General features: G+C 39.6%; 1 protein-coding gene across 1 annotated transcript in view; it reads left to right on the top strand.

Moving 5' to 3' along the window:
• HAAO (3-hydroxyanthranilate 3,4-dioxygenase) overlaps positions 1 to 20,684 on the top strand; it is a 33,949-nt gene extending 13,265 nt beyond the window's left edge. Inside the window, exons 4-10 of the mRNA XM_033055866.1 lie at positions 986 to 1,092; positions 3,886 to 3,975; positions 4,680 to 4,723; positions 17,519 to 17,664; positions 18,749 to 18,817; positions 19,869 to 19,951; positions 20,606 to 20,684. Of these exons, the coding sequence (XP_032911757.1) occupies positions 986 to 1,092; positions 3,886 to 3,975; positions 4,680 to 4,723; positions 17,519 to 17,664; positions 18,749 to 18,817; positions 19,869 to 19,951; positions 20,606 to 20,684 (618 nt within the window). The remainder of the gene's footprint in view (positions 1 to 985; positions 1,093 to 3,885; positions 3,976 to 4,679; positions 4,724 to 17,518; positions 17,665 to 18,748; positions 18,818 to 19,868; positions 19,952 to 20,605) is intronic.
• Positions 20,685 to 21,307: the final 623 nt, after the last annotated feature.

Here is a 21,307-nt window from a genome sequence, read left to right as displayed (position 1 = left end):
ATTGACACAAGCTTGGACTGCGCTCAAGTCTTTGAAAGGATTATTAGGTGTAGTGGAGACAACTTTTAAAATGAAAAACGTGTTAAACCCAGTAGCTTAATGCCATTAAAAGCATTATAAGTTTTTCAGTGACGAAACAGAACCACATTTTCCAACTACGAGGTTGTGGTATTACACTTCACACTGAAGGAGCACACCCAGCTGAGATCTCAGCATGTAAGAGAAGCAGTAATGAAAAGGAGCACACAATGCTTGGTGGAAAGACTGACACTAACACTGCTGAGGCACCATCGTTAGCTCTGTATTGTAGGCAGAGGAGCTGTAATGACTGCCCAGCCTTAGCAAAAACATCTGTACTGGTGAATATAGGTTTACCAACTTGCTGCACAGGTAACTGCTAGGAAAGGGTTTGTTCTCAAGCTTCAGAAAAAGACCTGTCTTAACCACATGTTGCCTATTCACTTTGTAACTTCATGAGGAAATAACCCCTCATATTTGTTAATTATTTTCAGAAAGAATAGCACTCCTCATCATATGCAAAAGTGCTCACTGTGTTGGGAGGATACATGTGGCTGATTAATTTAGACATTTTATAGAGCAGACAAAAAACCCCGCTTTTTATTTCCATTTCAATTACTCAGAAATTGCAGTAAGTTTATAAATTTCAGATGAGTAATTGGTTAGATTTTTCATTTGAATTGTGTCTAGCAGTGATGATCAAACCAGGAGGGGAGAACTTAACTACCATCAAGGCAGTGCTGATTGCAGTCACTGTGTCATCATTCCCAGAGAAAGCAAGAAAAACAGTGTTTGCAGGGCTGTGGGTACCACAGTGAGTGCAGTTGCAAAGGAGCAACACAAGATCAACAGAAAGTAGGGGAGAAGTGGGGCAAGGAGCAGAAGATTTTGCAGGTTGAGGGGCAGGAAAAGGGCAATGCAAAAAACAGACTTCCTGGCACTGATACTTTCTGGTTTCTTTTAACAGATGTTCCTGCTGCCTGCCAGGATACCTCACTCTCCTCAGAGATATGAAAACACTGTGGGTCTTGTGGTTGAGAGGGAAAGATTAAAAACAGAAATTGATGGGCTAAGGTGAAGTATAAACTATTGACTCATCTGTTAGAATTCATAATATAAATTAATTTCTCATATCAATACAATGCTGTGTTTAAGTTTCCTGATAATTTATCAGATTCATCCTGGTAAATTTGGACTAATTCTACCCACACATCTATTTATCTAACATACATAAACAGAGATCTCATTTAGCATTTGCTTTGGTTAAACAAGGACCATATTGAAATTTCTTAGGTATATGTTGTGGTTATAGCAATCTACTTCTGCACTACCTACTGCTATTGGCTTAAGTTTTGAAAAATAACTCAGAGCTCTCTAATAACCCAAACAACTTTTTTATCAGCTCTGTCAAGCAGAATATTAATTCCTTTGTAAGCACTGAAAGGAAAAAAGATGAAAAGCAGCTTTCTCATCAAGTGTGTGGGAAGCTGGAAACAAATTCATTTTTCTCACCACTAGTCCCCTCTACACTGTACGCTTCTGCCTAGTTTGAGAAAAACATCTTAATATAATTGAGTGGTTTGCTTTGTATTCTAGAGGGAGCAGGACTAAGGACTGTCCATATAGAATTCACAAAGTCACAGCAGTAAAACATTAGCAAATCTAGAAAAGCTGTCTTGGTGTTAACCAGAGACGACAGACCAAGCAGAATTTATAGCTTATATTCATATAATCTGTACAGATTTAAAACTGCAGTGATGTCTGTAAAGTGCTGGTCCTGTCCTTTCACCTGCAGTTTTGATTGTTGCATGGGTAGTGTCACAGCAGGAAGATTGCAAGTATGCAGAACTAGAAAGACATACTTTTTCATTCCAAGGAAAAAGGCTACAGAAAGTAATAAAGGGACAATTCAAGACAAGAACTCCACATGATTAAATTCCAAGCTAGAAACAAGTCCAGTTCATTTAAGGTATTGTTTACCTATGCATTTCCCATTTTTTCTTTCACTAAAGATCTGTAGATTGTATGGACTTACATTATTTAAAAGATAATTTGCACTAGAAAAAATTGGCCAGTGATTTAGATGAAACAGTTTATTATTTAAGCTCTTTTAATACGTTAATAATAAAGTAAACTACTTAAAGTAAAACAACCTATCATGTGAAGTCTGTGAATGGTATTAGAGAGAGAAATGCTGAATGCCTTTTTAGGAATCTAGGCTGATCTAGAGATTTTTCACGCCAATATAGGCATGCTCATGTGGAGAAGCTAAACTAAAAGCTACCTTATGGCTTGCAGGTGGAAATTAACACATTCTCAATTCAAAATATCTAATCAGATGCCTGAAAAGGAATCAGAGGTTTTTTAGTGCCCTTGTTTTCACTCTGATGTGGTGAATAAAGACACTTGAAAGTTTGGAAGTGAACGATTTTGTTATGCTTTTGAACCTGCATTCCCTCTGTGTGCTCCTGGGAGAAAGGGGAATTTCCAATCAGAATCTCTCAGGGTCTCATACTTTTTTCAATACCAGCCACCTGCAGCAAAGACTGCACAAGAGGAAATTATAATGCACTTTGAAGTATGCTGACTCAAGGTCTAATACTGTGTTACTGTTCCATTATTTATCATGTCTCCAAACCTTAGTCATAAATCAGGGGCCCCAGTGTGCTGATTACTGCACAAGTCAAGAATAAGTAGCCTGCCCCAGTGTTCCAGGCTAAGTAATGAATACATGTCTTGTGCTATGAGAAAAATGATCTAGTTAATCTTAATTCTATGGCAAATAAGTACAAAACCAAAGAAGTTTGATATTAGTCATATTGTTGGATAATTGTTTGTACCAAACAAGACGTTTTTAGCATCTCCCTTCTCTGTAGAGTGTCTGTGTTCAGAATTTGTGCTGGCAGCGCTGTTTTTTCTATACTGGAGGTATAGATAGTTACTCTTTTCAGTGTATTCTATTTTTACAAAACTTGAGGAGCCAGGGAGCTCTTAGAAGATTTCTGGACAATATGTGTGTAGATATATAAAGCAGACATGAATATACAGATTTGCACAGGATAATTACATAAGTTTTGTTTTCCTCTTCAGACACACATTCCAGTAACTTAAACCTAAAAGGCACGAGACCTTTTTAAAAATATTGATAATATGAGTGACTGGAGCATCATTCCTTGCCAGTCCATGCAGTCTTTTAAAAATCTGAGTGTAAATTCTGTTTTTGCCATTCCATAGATTGATTCCATAGAGCAACCTTGAATTGTTGACATCACCAAAATTTATTTTATTTGTTAAGACAAAAAATTAACGCAAATGAAGCACTAAATTCCTTTTCAGAGGGGTGACTCAAATACTTCCCAGACCTGTGTAGCTGAAAACCATCTATTTTTCACTAACAAGTCCATAAGCCACCTTGTTTTCTTATCAGCCTATGCATGGGCATTAAGCAAGATGACTCTGTCAAGTATGGATATTTATGTCACAGCTGCATGGAAGCAGGTTCTGGAAATGGTATTTGGGTCCAGGTTTTTTTGCCGTAACTACATCCAAAGTGAAAGTCCCGAGAGATTATGGCAGCAATCATTTCCAGGATGAAATTGGAAAAGTTGCTGAAGGAATTTGGTGACTTATTTGTGACTGATCAACAGAACTACAAGGCACTCCACAGAAGTTTGAGCACACCACCTCCAAGTCACCTAACCATGGAAACAGAAAGCTTTCCCAAATAACCATTCTTCAGAATGAAGTGCACCAGGCTTGACAATAAGTTTCTCTTACACAACATCAAGTAGCTATTTTCTTCAAAAGACTGAAACTGCCTGATCAGTTAGTTAATAAAAGGATTGACTAATGTGTTTACTTTATTAGATACTATGTTGGAGAATCAACTAATGTCCTCTTTGAAAAATGGTTTCACTGTGAAGATCTCGGCACTCAACTTATACCAATAATACAAGAGTAAGCTTTTTACTTTGTAAATTTTTAAAAAAATTGGAATTATATTGTAGATCTTTGTCAGTCTGTGGTTTACATCATTGGTTAGCTATTTATGCTACATTTTACATAGACTAGTTAAAAGGTATTTGCTGCTCTATAATTTCTTAATCATGTTTTGTATGCTCCAAATTAATCTAATCAGATTTTTAAAAAAATGAGAAATCAAGTATTTGGCAAATCCATCTGGAACACGCTTTCTTGAACCAGTAAACTTAGTAGCACACTGCTTCTAAGTGCAAAAAGGATTGAGTGAAAAATTAACGCTGCTTAATGCTAGGTTATTAAGGTAGAGCACTAAACTGCTTTAAGGCTTCTTTCACTCTTGCTTTAATCTAAATGCTTTTAATTGATATTATTTATGCATGGACTGTGGCAAATTTGGTAGAGAGTTACTTTCTAGGAAACATTTGAATGTCATTAAGTAATCGCTTTGTTAAATGCTTACTAAAGGTGAGCAAGGGAAGCGTTTAGTGACATTAATCTTGTAGGACTTTCAGACAAATCCTCTGTCAGTAAAATAGGTATAGTCTTGCATACATGTGATAGTAGCTAAGGATTTGACATCCATTATCAGCACAAAACTTATTGGCCAATATTACTGCCTAGTCTTTATTAACCTACAGAATATGACTTTTTTACTTCTTTTTAAATGTTCATTATTCCAGGTTTTTCAATTCAAGGCAATATAAAACTGGAAAACCAAACCCAGGTAATGCAAATTAATTTAAGAATTAGAGCAATTGCTGATTGAAGAGCAATGATTATCACCACATAAAATAAGTATTTGTTTTTCTTTATGATTGTGTAAATTAAAGTTACTTTGGGAAATCCTTTTATTCCCCCAACCTCAAGGAAATTCTGTATACATGATTACAAACAGCATCTTGTTTGGTCATGTGATGCCATCATATCCACCTACCAGGTAACTGTACTAGTGTGAAATGCAAGTATCTGTATCCTTCCTTGCCTTTCAAGTCTTACACTAACAAAATTTCACTTCTGACAGCCCATAATGAGATTTTTGCAAGTAGAATTAATACACTTTAAACCTACTTGAACTCCTTTACCTATAACTATATGCTGTGATCTACTCTTGCGAAAAGTAGAGAAAAGCCAGATGACCCCATTTCCTATGGGGTCTGATCTGTTTAACATTTTGTTTCCATGCTGTCTTGCCACATATTTATTTTATCTCTGTTGTGGATAGTGACTGCAAATTCCATACTGGAAAAGATACTGCAGTTTTAAGTGTATTTAAATCTGTTGGAAAGAGACATAGAACAGAGAAAGTGATTTCTAGAAAGCAAAGTTATTTGTTTTGGCTTTAGGAGTCAGATCTCACAAACATGATGGTTGCTTTCTGCATGGCAACAAAACCCTCAATTGCAAGGATATTGCAACAGCACCTTCAGTGGGAGATTTGTTTTGCTGAAATCTTCCAATCCTGCTGGCCCACAGCTTTACCTGAGCACCCAGCATGTGCATGATCCATTGCTATTGAACTATGCCCAAAATTACCCTTAATTATGTTTTCATTATGTACAGAAAAACACACAAAATACAATCATTTCTGCACCTGGAACAGCTCTACAGACTATTTGGAAGTGATTTAGTTGAGTACAACCTGGTCTGCTGCAAGAGCTACCTGAAAAGTTTCCATAACATTACCAGGTTCTTAATTGATACATGAAAAATCACTGTAGTAACAGCAGAAGCTGTCTGTGTAATCTCCAGGAGAGCCTGAGATTCCTTCCTGGAGAGATCCAACACCAGTTAGCCAAATGCTAACCAGTTCAGTCAAATCCCACTGCTCAGATTGGTTGGTTCTTTCAAATCTCTCTGCTGTCTCACTGTGCTGGCAACTGAGGGACATCCTGCACCAGCCAAGAAATGTGGGTATGGCTCAGGTGCGCCACACCCTTCTATGCTACTCTTGACCAACTTCAATGCCATCATCCAGTCACACTCAAAATTTGAATTCCATAGCTCTTATCACAAGAGAAATTTAAATTTCCCCTCTCTAAAAGGTTTTTGGATCCAGCTGTCCTTAATCTCTACATCAATTCCTAAATATCTTAAGATGATTGTTAAGAATTACTCTAAGAGAGACAAAAGTTCCAGTGAAACGTTATTTCCACATTTATCCCCTTTCTCAGCTTGATAGTCACGATAAAAAAGTCAGTGTCTGCCATCTGAATCAATAACAGAACAAAGCTCTTACTCAAATCCTAAAATTGAGTTAAGCTGTTTTTTGCAAACTTCCTAAAAGTAGTTAACTAAAACATTTTTGCCAACATGAAATTAAGAGAAAAGTCTTCTGTATGGGAACCTTAAAGCCCTTGCAATTCGGAAATGGTAAAGCACTCAGAAACCCTGCCTGAAAACTTTGCTGCTGAACTGGCTTTAGGCACTGGTTCTTTAGCTGACTGGGGAATGTGATTCTCAGAGAAAGGCTCCATGTTTCTTATAAATAAAATGGGGTTGTCCCCAAGATCTTACCTTTATTTCTATGCACTGTCAAAATCTGGTTTAGTCTGAGCATGTCACCAGTGTTTGGGTTTTGGTGGTTTGGTTTGTTTAGGTTTTTTTTTTTTGCATGACATGTGTGAGGGCTAGGTAGCACAGGTACCTAGCTCCCTGTGTGTTCATACAGTGTTTAGCAGAGGAAATATAATTTCAGATGAAGCCTCTAGATGCTGCTGTAGTAAAAAAAATACCACATCACACATAGCATCCTTGTTCAATACAGTGATTTCCAATAAGCATCCCACCAGGCTAAGGGTTTAAATATCAGTAAAAAATTAATAATATCAGGGCAGAAAAAAAATTGCTAGTATTATTGCAGAAGATTAGAGCTAAAGATCAAACCTAACAAATCAGAAGCTACAATAAAGCCTGACACCTTTTTTCTAAAACAAGCAATTCTGAGAAACTTATTGACAAATCCAGTACAGAAGCTTTTTTCTTGTAATTTATCTCACAGGTTTTTGGTCTGGAGAACAGCTCCCTTTTTCCAATTCTCAGGTTTTGTGGACAATAACTAACCCATCATCTCAATGATATGTTATGCATGAGGAAAATACCCCACATTTTTAGTTAAAAAAGTTTTAGTTCATAGCTCCTGTAACTGTCAGTGAGACTGACAATGCTAAAAAAAAAAAAAATCAAATAGTTTGGCTGAGATCAAAGTAAACTGGTAATATGTTCACTCTGAAGACATACCCACCTGATATGAAAACAATGTTTTCGATTCATTCCTTCAGCAGCTCTCTTTTCTTTTTTTAAATTTTTTTCTTTTAAGAAGTAGAGTTCAGCAACCAGCATGACATTTCTAACATGTAACAAGCTACCACCAGTTGCCACGATATTTCCTTCCATACATATCTCATCATTATTTGAGCTGGGTTATGCAGAGGATGGAGTTTCAGCCTTTGGTTTTTTTTCAGTTTATCTTCTGAAACTCCAAAATCACTTCAATTTCAAAGTGCCAGCTGAAGTGCTCTCAGGTTCCTCTCTACATAAGCCTGAACACTAGTGCTTCACCTTCTTAGAGAGAAATGGAATAAAATAGAGGAAAAACATCTTCAAAGAAATCCTGGATTGCAGCTCACTCATAGATGAAAGCTGTAAATGGATTCAATCACACTCCAATGGCTTTTAAAAAAATTTTTTAAAAAATTAAACAAAACAAAAAACAAACTAAGTCCAGACCTTTTTGTGATTTATTTATGATTTCTGCCTTAGTCAATAGCAGGGAAAGGCCTTCTGAAAGCAGGGCAATCAGAATACATGAAGATGCAAAAGAGGGACTCAAATACCATCAGGAAAAATATAATCAGAAATATAAATTGCATGCAGTCCTTACTTGAGGCATCCTGCCTGGAACTGTTTTGTATTTTACTACTAGACTCTTTTGTTTCCATGTGCAGAAATAAAGTCTGAGAATACTCTCCCCTGGTTATTTTATCAAAAAAGACTGAATATAATCAGGATATAGGCTATACAGGAAACTCTCAAGATGGGTTGATTTGGGTTACTTTGCATATTTTTTGACATGAGGAATCATAGTTATCAAAACAAGTCTTGCTACTTTCAGTTGAATCAGCCTGAGAACAAGATTATCGCAGTGTATCTATTTCATCTCACTTTTCTAGTCAAGAGGACAAGAGACAGTTCAGACAGAGGAACCTTGGTTCTAGTAAACAGTGATGGCTAAATATTCTTTGCAGAAGTAACCAGAAACTCAAAAGCCTTTCCTGCCATGCCTGAAATAATCCACACTTCATTTAGGACTAATTTGATGGAGAAGAAACTACAATAAAAAAAAATTTCCTAGGTTAGGTGTGTTTGACAATGAACTTCATGAACACTGCTAGTATAGGTAAAATGTCAAGGTTTTGTTTCTCCAAAGTAATCTACTTCTAATTGTCAATAAAATTTTATTTCCCAAACAAGCTTTATTGTGAGTGAATGTACAGATATGTAATAGAAAAACCATCCCCATAGTGACTTCACTAGCAAAACTTTCATTGATTTTTGGTGTATCTAGGGTGATTTACAGTCTGGACTAAAAATCTAGTTAGTATAGTTACAATATAGTGCTGTTTTGTGTTTGTGATTCAGAGTAAAAAAAACCTAAGGAATTGAATGAGCATGAAAAATTTGGTATTTTCTTCAGTCAATTGAGCAGGGGTTACCATAGAGCCTAGGGCATGCTCTGTAAATGTTTTGTGGTCTCAGCAGTGCTATTAAACAAGTTGCAAGGGTAAGCTTAGCACCATAAAAATTGGCTTCTGTATGGACATCCTCTGGATCTAATCCAGTGAACCTCCATAGACAGTATTTGCTGCTCAGTCTTGTTTCACTGATATATAAAAACAAGCAGATCTTTAGTCTTCTATTTTTTTTTTTCTTCTTTTTAGTTAACTGGCTAGTGGGCAATGTTAATTCAATTAAAGCTTCTTCAGAAAACTAAAAACATGCAGGAAGAAATTCTGTCTGCATTTGCACTAGGACAACTACAGGGTCATACTTTTGAATTTAAAATTACTGTATTAATATTTGTGCCTTTCTGTTTTAAGTACATTGAAATAATTCTAAAGATATTGTGTGGGTTTTTTCCAAATAAGAATGCTAATTTTGAACTTAAGTTTTTTTGCTATGTATCTGTTTAGAAAATTGACTATTTGATTCTCATTACTCTCATCTTGAAGGACATCCAACACACACCTAAACGGATCTCTCCTTCTCTTCTAGAACATGGTACTTCTTTCTGCTCCGAGTACTTGTATTAAAAAAAAAAAAGTCCAAAACAAACAAAAAAACAGTTTATAAGCATTTAGATTTTAAGGACTATCCAATTAAGGACTAACCAATACAGAGACTTAATAATTTTAAACTGTCTAGACCCATCAAAATTGTACAGTTCCCTACAACACCATCTCTGTAACTTATACCAACAATGAGAATGTTCTTTTTCTGTATCATCCTCATTGCTCTCTTCTTGCAAAGATGACCATATAAACACTATTCATCTTTAGCCTGTCATACATAGATCCTTTAAGTAACTTCCCAGTCGTGTTTGTATCTCTCCTGAAGCTGCACTAAACTGCAAAGGATATGTAGATGGAAGAAGGTGATAGAGCCATATAATACAACCCTTCCATTCTAATAAACATTACCTCTCACCAATTTCATCTCTGCCCCCTCCTCTCATATTTAAATGCTTTCTACTACACCCTTATGAATACAGAGCTCATAATGAATGAAAATTAACTCCTCAGACAGACCAACCTAAGTCAGCAATATTTAATGCAGAAATAAAGTAGAATTACAACATGGAGTAGGGCTGCTATAATTTTCCATATGAAAACTTCTACTTTTATTTTCTTAATTCCAAACTACAATGTATCATCCAAGACCCAGGGCTGCAGGCTGCACATTCTCTGGAGCCAAGGGGTTCATTAGGCTCCCAGAGCTGCTAAAGACAACACCAAAAAACCTCTCAAGAAAGTCTTCAGGAAGAAATCTGCTTCTCCCATATTATTCTCAAGTGAGCCTGCTCATACAGGTCCAGGACATAAACTGGAAGCTCTGGGAGCTCTCCCAATGCTTCACCACATGAACCAAGCCACTACTGATCTGTATATACACCTATAGTGCATAATGTGCATATAAACCTATCAGGGAAATAGGAAGAAATACCCTATACAGTTGTTCTCCTTTCTGTTCAGACTTTTGTAAAAAAAAATAAGAAATATTTAAGAGCCATAAAACTCAGCAATTTCACAGCAGGTATGTCCTCTCTAATAAAGCAGCTGCTTTCTTCCTTACATTCTTAAATGCTCCCCAGACAGCAACATCTGAAACAGAGAACTCACTAATGGAGTTTGTCTGACATTTTCAGTAGTGTTTCTAAGGCTATTTAGGGGTAATAGCTCACATATGCTGTAAACATCCTTGTCTCACCAATAGACTGAGGTCTTAACTCTTGTTGTAATGAAATATCCTATTCCTATTCTATGCAAATTGAAGTTACTTATGAAGAGAATTAATGAAAAACCCCAAGTTATAAAAGGCAGATTCAGAAACAGAATTAAGATTCTTTGTTTTAGGATTGGATAAGTGGACAGCCTTCCTCAATAATATTTGTCATTCTTAATTACATTAACTTAGCTAGATCATGAAAAACCTTTAAAAATAGTTATGTCCTAAATAGTGATTTTTTTTTGTTTAACTTTCTTTCTGGCTGATGATATCTCCTTTTGAAAAAGCTATATTTTTTTATTACGAAAATATTTTTCAAAGCTTTCCTCATCAAACTTCTTAGTTTCAATTAGTGAAAAAAAAGGTCTTCAGTTTCCAGCATAGATTTAATGACACAAAGAAAAATGTGCCTAGAAATAATTACAAGGACAAGTCATAAATTAGTAGTCATGCCAATTCTCAGGGCATGCTACAAAAAAGTATACAGTTACACAGGGAAATGTATGATTGCACCAAGTGAGTGCTGTATTTTCAACTAAATGCTTCTGCATCTATATTCCACAGCAGGGAAATGAACCAACAGCCCTCAAAGTAATCACTCACTCTCAGTGCTTTCACTCTGGATTTTTATATGGACTGGGTTAACCACTTGTTTTTTCAAACCCAGATGTCTGAAATTATGTCCCTTATTTCACCTGTTTCATTTGCAGAGGTATTGAAATCCTACTAGCCTCATTGACATTTCTGTTAACTTGGAGAATAAAAGAGACTTTTCCACAGAAATTACTTAGGCACACATGGGAAAAACATCCTAACAAATGCATTATTGCTGGCATTGGCAACTGAATGTGAAATGCTGCAAAACTCTATCATTGGAATTATTCATTATGATGTAGTATTGAGGACATGGAAATTATGATTAGAAAGTGTACAGAAACAAATTAATATCTAATTCAAAAATAATTCATGAGTTCTTTATCCCTAGTCTGGACCATTTTAAACTCAGTTAAAGGATGAAAAAACAAAGAAGATTCAGTCACTCCACTTTGAATGTCTTCTGCTGTTATAGAGGGAGACACCATTTAATAATAGACTAGTAATATAATAATAGTATTTGACTGTCACATCCTTGCATGGAGATGAGGCCTCAGCATGTAGGGACAGATGGTTTCTGAGACAGCACAGCACCTCAGGATGGTGGGATAATTAGTAAGAGTATATGGGGATTTAAAGATTTGAACCTTGTTCCATCTAGAATGTGCTCTGTACAAGTGAAGGGTGACACATCACTGAAGGATATCATTTTTCATAAAACGAATATTCAATCAGTTGACCTTATTTTGATATATTTCAAGTGCTTTATTGCTCTTTTCTTTTGAACAAATCTTGGAGAAATGAGAGCAGTGGGAAGAACTTGGGGATAGTAGGGCTCAAGAGAATGAGGCAGTTTGATTTCTTGACAAGAAAGCTTGGGGGCATCACCAGGGAAGGGAAGGGGGGCCTTCCATGTAACATGTGAGTTAAGCATATATCTGGTCAGTCAATGCCAATCTTCTTTACCTGTTCTCTTTATTGCATCAGAAGCACAGGACTCCCAGTAAGCTCAAACTCTTCATTAGATAGTTTCTGTTGAGGCTGTAACTACCTGTACATTCTACTTGCTCTTTCTCACAAGCTATTCTCTCCTTCTTTGCCCAGTTTAATATTTTTAGACTCAGTACAGTTCAGTATTGTTTAACTTCCTCTAAAACCTGTAATTCCCTTTTTTAAATATTTACAAACTCATTAAGCAAACACAACGTATTTTTCAGCTTAACATGACATCAACACATTGTAATTAAACCTGAAAAAAGCTATAATCCCATAAAGACCACATTGCTGTGATATAAATTTTTAATAGCAATGATCTGCAGAACTGGATTTTAGTATTGAACCTTTAAATGGATGTCTGAAAATGTAAGAAAATATTGGATTTGATGTTCCACTTAGTGTTATATTACTTGGAAAAACCTACACAAGACTATTAGCTGACTAGTTTAGAAGTGCCATTTTCTTGCATTTTGCTGGCATATTTTTACCTTTACCGTCATTAAACATGCTGTCTCCTTGCCTCACAGTATTGCTAGAACAGAACTCCAGAAACACAGGCTTGCACTTCCTCAGATACTGTTGAAAGCAAATGAAGGCTAAAGAGAAATATAAGCAAGAATATCTAAATATAAGCCCTTAGCCTGATTAGAAATACTCAGTTCCTTTAGAAGCACAGGCTTCAACTCCAGTATGTGTGGAACTGCAAGAGATTGGATCCTCTTCATTGCAGCTTGTTAGCTCAATTTCACAAGCATTAGGACACCTACAGCTTTTAGCATCATGCAAGGGATCAGCTTCAGGGTTAAATAAGAACTCAGTCAAGTAGTCTATTGATAATGTCACATATCTGTCACACACCTCATCACCACAGTGCTCTCTCATTGTTCTGCAGTAACAGATAGTCAAATCATCATACTGGGTCACACTAAAAGGTTAATTCCACATGAGCACAGTTTTCAAAGGCCATTATGCTGTCACTGGGCAAGTCCCATTAACATCAAAAGTAGTATTAAGCCAAAACCCACTCACAGGCTAGGGCCTGCTGATAAGACAAGTGTCAAAAAAAAAAGCTCTTAAACTGAGGAACTTAAAGTCTGAATAAAGAAAAATCTATCTTTACTTGAAAGTAAATTAAACTGTTAGATGTCAGCTGTTTATCACAGGCAGGAAAGGACAGAGCACCATAGTAAATGCAGGATGTATTGCACTTCACACCAACCCCAAGTAGGCACAGGCCACTCTGTGCTTTTGTCCCATGTGTGTTGTCCCAGTTGATTGGGGCCACTGGAGTCAGAGATCAGCAGAAAGAGGAAAATAGCAAAGTTATATTTATGGAGAATAACAGACAGAAGTTAAAGTACAAACTTAGACTTCTTATTGTAGATTTGTGTTGCTTCTTGGTCAAAATATAAGCAAGTACTTTGGCTTTCTTTTTTACCCCAAATTCCTTGCAATTCATGAGGAACATTCATAGTTCTCCTTTCCTAAAATACCACAGTGCCCATCCTTGAGATTCAGCTTTTTGCTATTCATTCTCCAGCATATAAAATCTGAACTTACTTGTTCATGCTGTTACTTGTTGATGCTGGAATTCTTAGACTGTGGAGAAGAAATATTCCCCAGGTTGAGCAGTATATTGACAGCATCTCAGTATTTGTCTCTTATCCTATCAGGTCCCATATGTTTTTGTTTTTTTAAAGTAAACAAACAAGCAAAAAACCCACCACCAAAACCCCACATACCTCTATTAACTAGGACATGCATTTTAATAGAAAGCTCTACCAATGGGTAACTTTCTTGTATTCTTAAACTACAAGAAACTTTTTTGAATTCAAATGATGAGTTTTAGTCTGAAAACAACGTAAAACAAAAACAACTGGTAAATATTTCAGCAATTAATAGAACAAAATATGTTAATGTCTTTTGGAACACCAGTTGCACTGAGTACCTTCTGATAAAATTTCTGATATTTTTTTTCTTTTCCTCCTCTGCTGTGTGTGAACACATATGATATTTTAGACCTTTGTTTTATATCAGTCCCTAGTCAAAAAAGCAATTTTTCACTGCAGCCTCATTTGCACATATCCATAATTTAAGGCCAAAGTGTGTATGCATTGCTAATTAACGCCAAAGGATGTTTGATGAACCAGTGAAAATTAAGGAAAAAAAACCCCACTGGTCATATTGCAATGAGAAAAATGAAGCGCCAAAACTAAATCACCATATAAATACCTTAACACTGCATTTTAGTGTTATCAGACAAGAAAATACAGAATGTTCAAGACAAGATCTTGTTAATGCTTACAAGTTCAGAGTAAAATAAATCTAATGTAAAGACTTTATTTTTTCCTTTGGTGCTGCTTAGTTTCTCTGGAGGAGCTTGCTTTTCAGTAAAAGTTGTTTTAAATATTTGAGTTAAATAATGTAAAAGTAAGATGCTTTAAAAAAAAAAAACCTGAAGAAAAAAAGCTTTCAAACAAATTTTTTTCCTCTGCTGCAGATTTCTTCAGATTACTTTAATAATTTCCTCAAAGAGGCATTGCCAAGAGGAATTATTTTTAAACATATACAGTAATTTCACGACTATAAGGCGCACCCTTTTGACTAAAATTTTCCCTGGAACCCGGAAGTGCGCCTTATAGTCCGGTGCGCCTTATCTGATGGACAAAGTTCAAAAAAATTGCCTACCCGGAAGTGCGAGCTGCGAGCCATGGAGGGAGCCGGCAGGGCCATGGCTGCCAGGTGGAGGCGGGGCGGAGCAGCGGCGGGCACGCCCCGGCCCTGTGGAGGCGGAGCCGCCCCTCCAGAGGCACGCCCCAGCCCCGTGCAGGCGGAGCCGTCCCTCCAGAGGCACGCCCCAGCCCCGTGCAGGCGGGACGGCCCCTCTAGAAGCACCCCCTGGCCCCGTGCAGGCGAAGCCGCCCGTCCAGAGGCACCCCCCGGCCCCGTGCAGGCAGAGCCGCCCCTCCACAGGCACCCCCTGGCCCCGTGGAGGCGGCACGGCCCCTACAGAGGCACGCCCGGGCCTTGTGGAGGCGGAGCCGCCCCTCCACAGGCACCCACCAGCGCCGTGGAGGCGGAGCCGCCCCTCCAGAGGAACCCGCCCGCCCCGTGCAGGCGGAGCCGCCCCTCCACAGGCACCCCCCGGCCCCGTGCAAGCGGGACGGCCCCTCCAGAGGCACACCCCGGCCCCGTGCAAGCGGGACGGCCCGTCCAGAGGCACACCCCGGCCCTGTGCAGGCGGAGCCGTCCCTCCAGAGGCACGCCCCGGCCCCATGCAGGCGGAGCCGTCCCTCCAGAGGCACGCCCCGGCCCCGTGCAGGCGGAGCCGTCCCTCCAGAGGCACACCCCGGCCCCGTGCAAGCGGGACGGCCCCTCCAGAGGCACCCCCCGGCCCCGTGCAGGCGGAGCCGCCCCTCCAGAGGCACGCCCCGGCCCCGTGCAGGCGGAGCCGTCCCTCCAGAGGCACCCGCCGGCCCCATGCAGGCAGAGCCGTCCCTCCACAGGCACCCCCTGGCCCCGTGGAGGCGGAGCCGCCCCTCCACAGGCACCCCCTGGCCCCGTGGAGGCGGCGCAGCCCCTACAGAGGCACGCCCGGGCCTCGTGGAGGCAGAGCCGCCCCTCCACAGGCACCCACCGGCCCCGTGCAGGCAGCACGGAGGGGCGGCGGCCATAGCCCGGCCCCGGAGAGGCAGCACGGAGGGGCGGCGGCCATAGCCCGGCCCCGGAGAGGCAGCACGGAGGGGCGGCGGCCATAGCCCGGCCCCGGAGAGGCAGCACGGAGGGGCGGCGGCCATAGCCCGGCCCCGGAGAGGCAGCACGGAGGGGCGGCGGCCATAGCCCGGCCCCGTGCAGGCAGCACGGAGGGGTGGCGGCCATGCCCCGGCCCCGCCGGATGCAGGCAGGCCTGGGGCCCCGCGGCACCGCCCCTGCCAGGTACAGGCGGGCCCGGGGGCCAATGGCTGCCGGGTTGAGGCGGGGCCTCGGCCAGCAACCGCGCGGAGGGAGCTGGGGGCGGAGCCTCGCTGCAAAAAAAAAGTGCGCCCTATAGTCCGGTGCGCCTTATCTGATCTACAAAGTTGCAAATTTTGCCAACTCCCGGCGGGTGCGCCTTATAGTCCGGTGCGCCTTATGGTCGTGAAATTACTGTAATTATTTTAATATCACAAAATCACAGCATGGGTGAGGTTGGGAGGGATCACAGTGGGTTCTTAGGTCGAACCTCCCAGGATAACAGAGAAGGAATTTGAATAGCAAAATTTTGTTTCTACAACAAAAGGGGTAGGATCCCACCGAGATTATCTGGAGAGGGATGTACTCAGTGCTTACTAGGGTCCCATGAACAGCAACAGCATTTTCAGGACACTGCTATCCCTTGCATGCACTGACCCTCTCACATACTGTTCAAAAACTGTGTGCTAAATGGTCTTTAATAAAAAACTGAAGTAATATGTTCAAAACACTGTAGAGCAGTGAAATTCAGCATTAGAACAGAACCAAAAGAGTATTGAATAATGAATAAACTAATACTTTAAAAAGAGCTGTTCTATTACTAGCACTGAGACTAAGATTTGGCTGTGAGTTTATTACCACAATACATTTGGGAGCAAACCATCCAGGGAATTTTTCCAGCATCTAGTTGGCATTACTGCTTGAAATTACTCGATGGGTGTTCCCTCATGGCATCTCAGAACAAACTACTTAGAATCACCAAGGCAATTGCTCTGTCTCTGCACTTTACTGTGAGCTGGTGAATAACTAAAGCTCCTTTCATCTACCAGCAACATGGAGCATGAAGCTTGAATTTTGCCAGCAATACTGATACTGCAATTAGTCCTCCAGCTATTTTAAATCAAATAATTTAGGAAGGAGAATTACTGGAAATTAAATCCAACTACTGCTCCAAGAACACCACAAAAAATACATTGTATTAAATTTTAGGTTGTACTCATCTGTTTAGTTCACTGTGGCCAGTGTATTTAGTAACAGGGGACACATAGGAGAGAACAAATATAGGGGAGAAGAAATACAGAGGAGAAGAAGCATAAAAGCTAGTACGAACTATGTGAGAGATGTAGAATAAGCTTATTCCATAGGCCCAAGTCTACTTTTAGAGGGATATGATATAAACAAAGGCTCAGAGATGATACATCATATTTTACCTGTGCAAATCTGGTCTGAAAGAGAATGAGGGCTATGCCAGGAAGAACTAGGTAGTGTATTGCATACTGTTTGAATACAAAGTTCTGACAACATCTTTGAAGTCACTCCATGAAGACACACAAATAACAGATCTTGCAATCTCAAAGAGTCCTGATAATGACCATAGCACTGCTTACTGTTACAACTGACTTTTAACTAGATAGTGCCTATAAATTGATCCCTCAATTAAGCAAGTATCACTGATAGTCCTCTGCCTTGCTTACAGATGAACTCCTGAAAGAAACACCTTTCCCGCTGAATTCCACTTCTGTTATGGAGCCATTTTCCTTCTCGAGCTGGTTGAATGACCATCGTGGTGAAATTAAACAGAAGAAATCCTTGAGTATGTTTGGAGATAACTTTGAAACAGAGGTAAGGGGGTATAATTTCTCTAAAAAGAAAGAAATCTTTTTAAAGGTATGGATAATCGGTACCCACTGTTCAGACTGAGTGAATCCATGCCTGGGAGCAATATATAGTCAGCAGACAAAGTTATGCACCCTGAGAGAAGTACCTGTCTTTGGTCTATTGATTTGACTAGCTTAGGGCAGGGGCTTTCTAGATCATTACTTCCATTTGCAGAATCAAGCTGAACTTTATTTCTGTTTATTTCCTTTGGGATTAAAACACCTTCATTCCCCTGTCCCTCTCTCCATATTTCCCAAATCAGAAGCCCCAGCATGATGCAAATACTGTTTAAGTGTGTTCAGTTTCTTTACGTGTTTGAGCAGCATTCGTGGTCCAAGTCTAATCTGGGTGTGTAAACACACTTTTTTTTTTCTCCCCCTCCATCTACATAAAGGAAAACTGGGCAGTCACCAGAGAGCTTGGGCTGCCCTCAAACATTCCGCTTCCCAGTTTAGTCAAACACAGTCTGGTTTGGGTGTAAATGAAGCTGTCAACATTTGATATCTGTGCTGTATGCAGGATGTTTACAAAACATATTCTTGCCCAGAATTACTTGGAGTCACACTCCAAAGAATCTAATACAGTTGACAGCAAAGTGACAGAGTGTGGGAATGTCAGGAAGAACACAGAGGGACCAGAAAACGAGAAAGACGAAGCCGTGTCTGCAGCCTTTTTAATGTTAATAGAAGAAACTTTTCTATTTCAACAGGCTCTTGACAGGGCCCAGAGTTCATGAGGAGGAAGTGCCTGTTCCAAGAACAGAAGCAGGAAGCATATAGATGCAAAACTGAGAGTGGGAGGAGGCAGAAGGAATAGATAAGTGAGGATGCAGAGGAGCATAAGGAGTGGCAGGTGTGACCAGTTCCCTTTTTATCAGTAGGAATCAATATGAGAATACCGAACAGCGTGAATTTTAATGTCTGTAAAAATAACATCATCTTCTATGAATATTCTCCTGTAAAAACAAAATACTTTAAATGCTGTTGGAAGATGAATATGGACACTTTGGTCACTTGGATGAAAATGTTACCTTTTTTTTTTTTTTTAGGTTATAGCTTATGGGCCAGGAACAACTGAGAAAACTAAAAAGAATTCGGATATCTGGATATGGCAGTTGGTATGTAGCAATTCACACTTGTTAACTGATGAGTTCATGTTTAAGTTCAGACTCAACAGTAGTAAAGCCTTCTAGCAACAGAAACGGGAATGATTCCCTTCCTTCTCATAGAAAAGATCACCAACAGGCACCACCTTTCAGCTTTTAACTGTAATGAAAAATAGCTGTAAAGTGCTGCCACAATAAAAACAGCCTCTTTTTCCTCAACTCATGTATGTTGATGACAGAAATACTGGCACCCATCCTTCTTGGGAATTTTAATGCACCCTACCTAGGCTAAATTCTGTAAATATAACAGAATACCTCCAAGCAATAAAGCAACATTACCTCTTAGTTCTGCCTTGAAACATTTGTCATCATCCTGAAGTCAAACTGGAATCAAGCAGAATGAACTAATAAAAAAGTCTGATAACTTGTTTATGCTAAATCAGAATTATAGGTGATCAAGATGTTCTTCATTGAGCTTGCTTCTAGGATAAGTTTGCAACCCAAAGAAAAAGAAAAGCTAATTTTTGATTACACAAAAGGCTAGCTTGGGAGGCAGATATTTCTATTAGCTCCTCTTCTGCTGAAATTCATAGGACTATCAAAAAACTAATTAAAGAAGTCATAATCTTGAAATACATTTGTTTACACTACAGTTTACATCAGCCTGTAGAATCAAGACCTTGTGGCTGGCAAGAACCTGGCTCCCCTGCTTGACAAGACAATAACCAGTCCATTCCAAAATGGAGGGACTCACCAATTTCAGTCAGCCCCCTGCTGACTTGTGAGCTGCTCTTCAAGGCTTAAAGGGCTATGAGGAATCAGAAAAGTAGAAGAGGAGCTTGAACTACTCCAGAAGATTCTATCTGTAATTTCTGGAGCTATACCAACTTGTAGGCTGCTAGGTTAGATTGGTGGCAGTGTACCCCAAGATTCTGACAAGACCTTATGAAACAGAACAGGTTTCAGGTGTTCTTTCAGTAGGAAAGATTTCTGTACATGCAGCATTTTCTTTCTTTCTGCTGGGGACAGGACATGGAGAATTAAAAGCCTTCTTTCCCTTCAGGAGGGCACATCGACTGTTGTTGTGGATGGCAAAACCCTGACTCTCTCTGCTGGGGACAGCCTGCTTGTCCGTGCCCAGTCTACGTGAGTAGAGATGAACAGGGGCTCACAGCATGATTCCCCAGCTCCCAGCAGCATCAACTCTGTGTATTCAATCCACACCATGTTTGGCATCACTGGTGCAGAAACCCAGAATCTGTGAAGGCAGGATTTAAAATAGCCTCTGCTATTTCTCGGGGCAAAAGTTTATTAAGAGGAAAAGCTAGACATTCATTCTAGTTCACTTCTTATGATAAAAGCTGGAAAAACTAAAAAAAATACAAAAAATAAAAAATAGTTTAAAATAATAAAAAAGAGAAGCACTACCAAGAAAATGCAGCATGCGAAAGACCATGCATAAGAATATGTAGCCTGAATCCACCCTCTGGCACTCACAGCAGACGCTTGAAGCATCAGACCTGGCTTAATCAACATCAGTGCTGGAAGATTTAGGGTTCAGACTAAGAACATAGCTCTCTTCCTGGAGTAGAATGCATACAGCTGTTTCTTAACATCACACACATGATATACATAAAGGAAAATAGCTTCCAGAGAAAATGGAAAGGAAAATACAGAGCATGGCTAAAGCTGATAAAGTACCCACTTCCCCTTTTCAATATCATCAATGTTTCAGTTGTTGGTTTGAGTGTGTGATTCCCCTCTATACATATTGCATCATCTCTTTTTTCATTCTTCCAGGTACTGCTGGAAAAGAGCAGAAGAATGTGTTGCTCTCTGCATCGCTCAGGATCCAAAGCGCAAGCAGCCTTATAAATAACTCCTGTGTCAGTTGGCTTTGATGATAACCAAGTTTTAACCTACCTATCTTAATTACCTTTTACTCAGAGTGCCTGGAAATTTGAATACTCTAACACAATGATTTGGAGTCAAGTGCTGTGCCCAACTAAAACGTTTTCCCCAAGTAGTTAAAGTTCTAGCAAAATTTATAATCAGTATTTTTTTAAGATCTTGTGTTTTGTTTGATTTTATCTGAAAGGAAATGACAACATGTCCAAGTGGCAGGATTTCTTATCCAATAATACATGATACTAGATGAAATTAGAGCCTTTTGAAATGCAAGTCTCTGCTACAAGATGTAGAGAAGGAGATGGGACCAAAACTGTTACACTACTTAGGTAATAGTTTTTACTTCTTCGTATTAGATTTTTCATTTGTAATAAATTAATACAACACTAGCTACCCAGGGCAGCTTCCAGTAGCAAAGCTTTAATTGGTAGTAGTTCAGAGATCCTCTGAGATCTTTGGCTAAAAGTTTGGCTTTTTTAAAGGCCCTATGTGCTGCACTGCTTGAGAATCTCAGTGCTTTGTCAAAGAGAAAAAGGTGCATTAGTAAAAGGGGAAGCTGTACCTGCAACAACATCAGGCATCACTTAGACCATC

The sequence above is a fragment of the Catharus ustulatus genome, chromosome 3 (assembly GCF_009819885.2).
Source record: "Catharus ustulatus isolate bCatUst1 chromosome 3, bCatUst1.pri.v2, whole genome shotgun sequence".
NCBI classification, from domain to species: Eukaryota; Metazoa; Chordata; class Aves; order Passeriformes; family Turdidae; genus Catharus; species Catharus ustulatus.
This window is presented reverse-complemented; position numbering and strand designations above follow the sequence as displayed.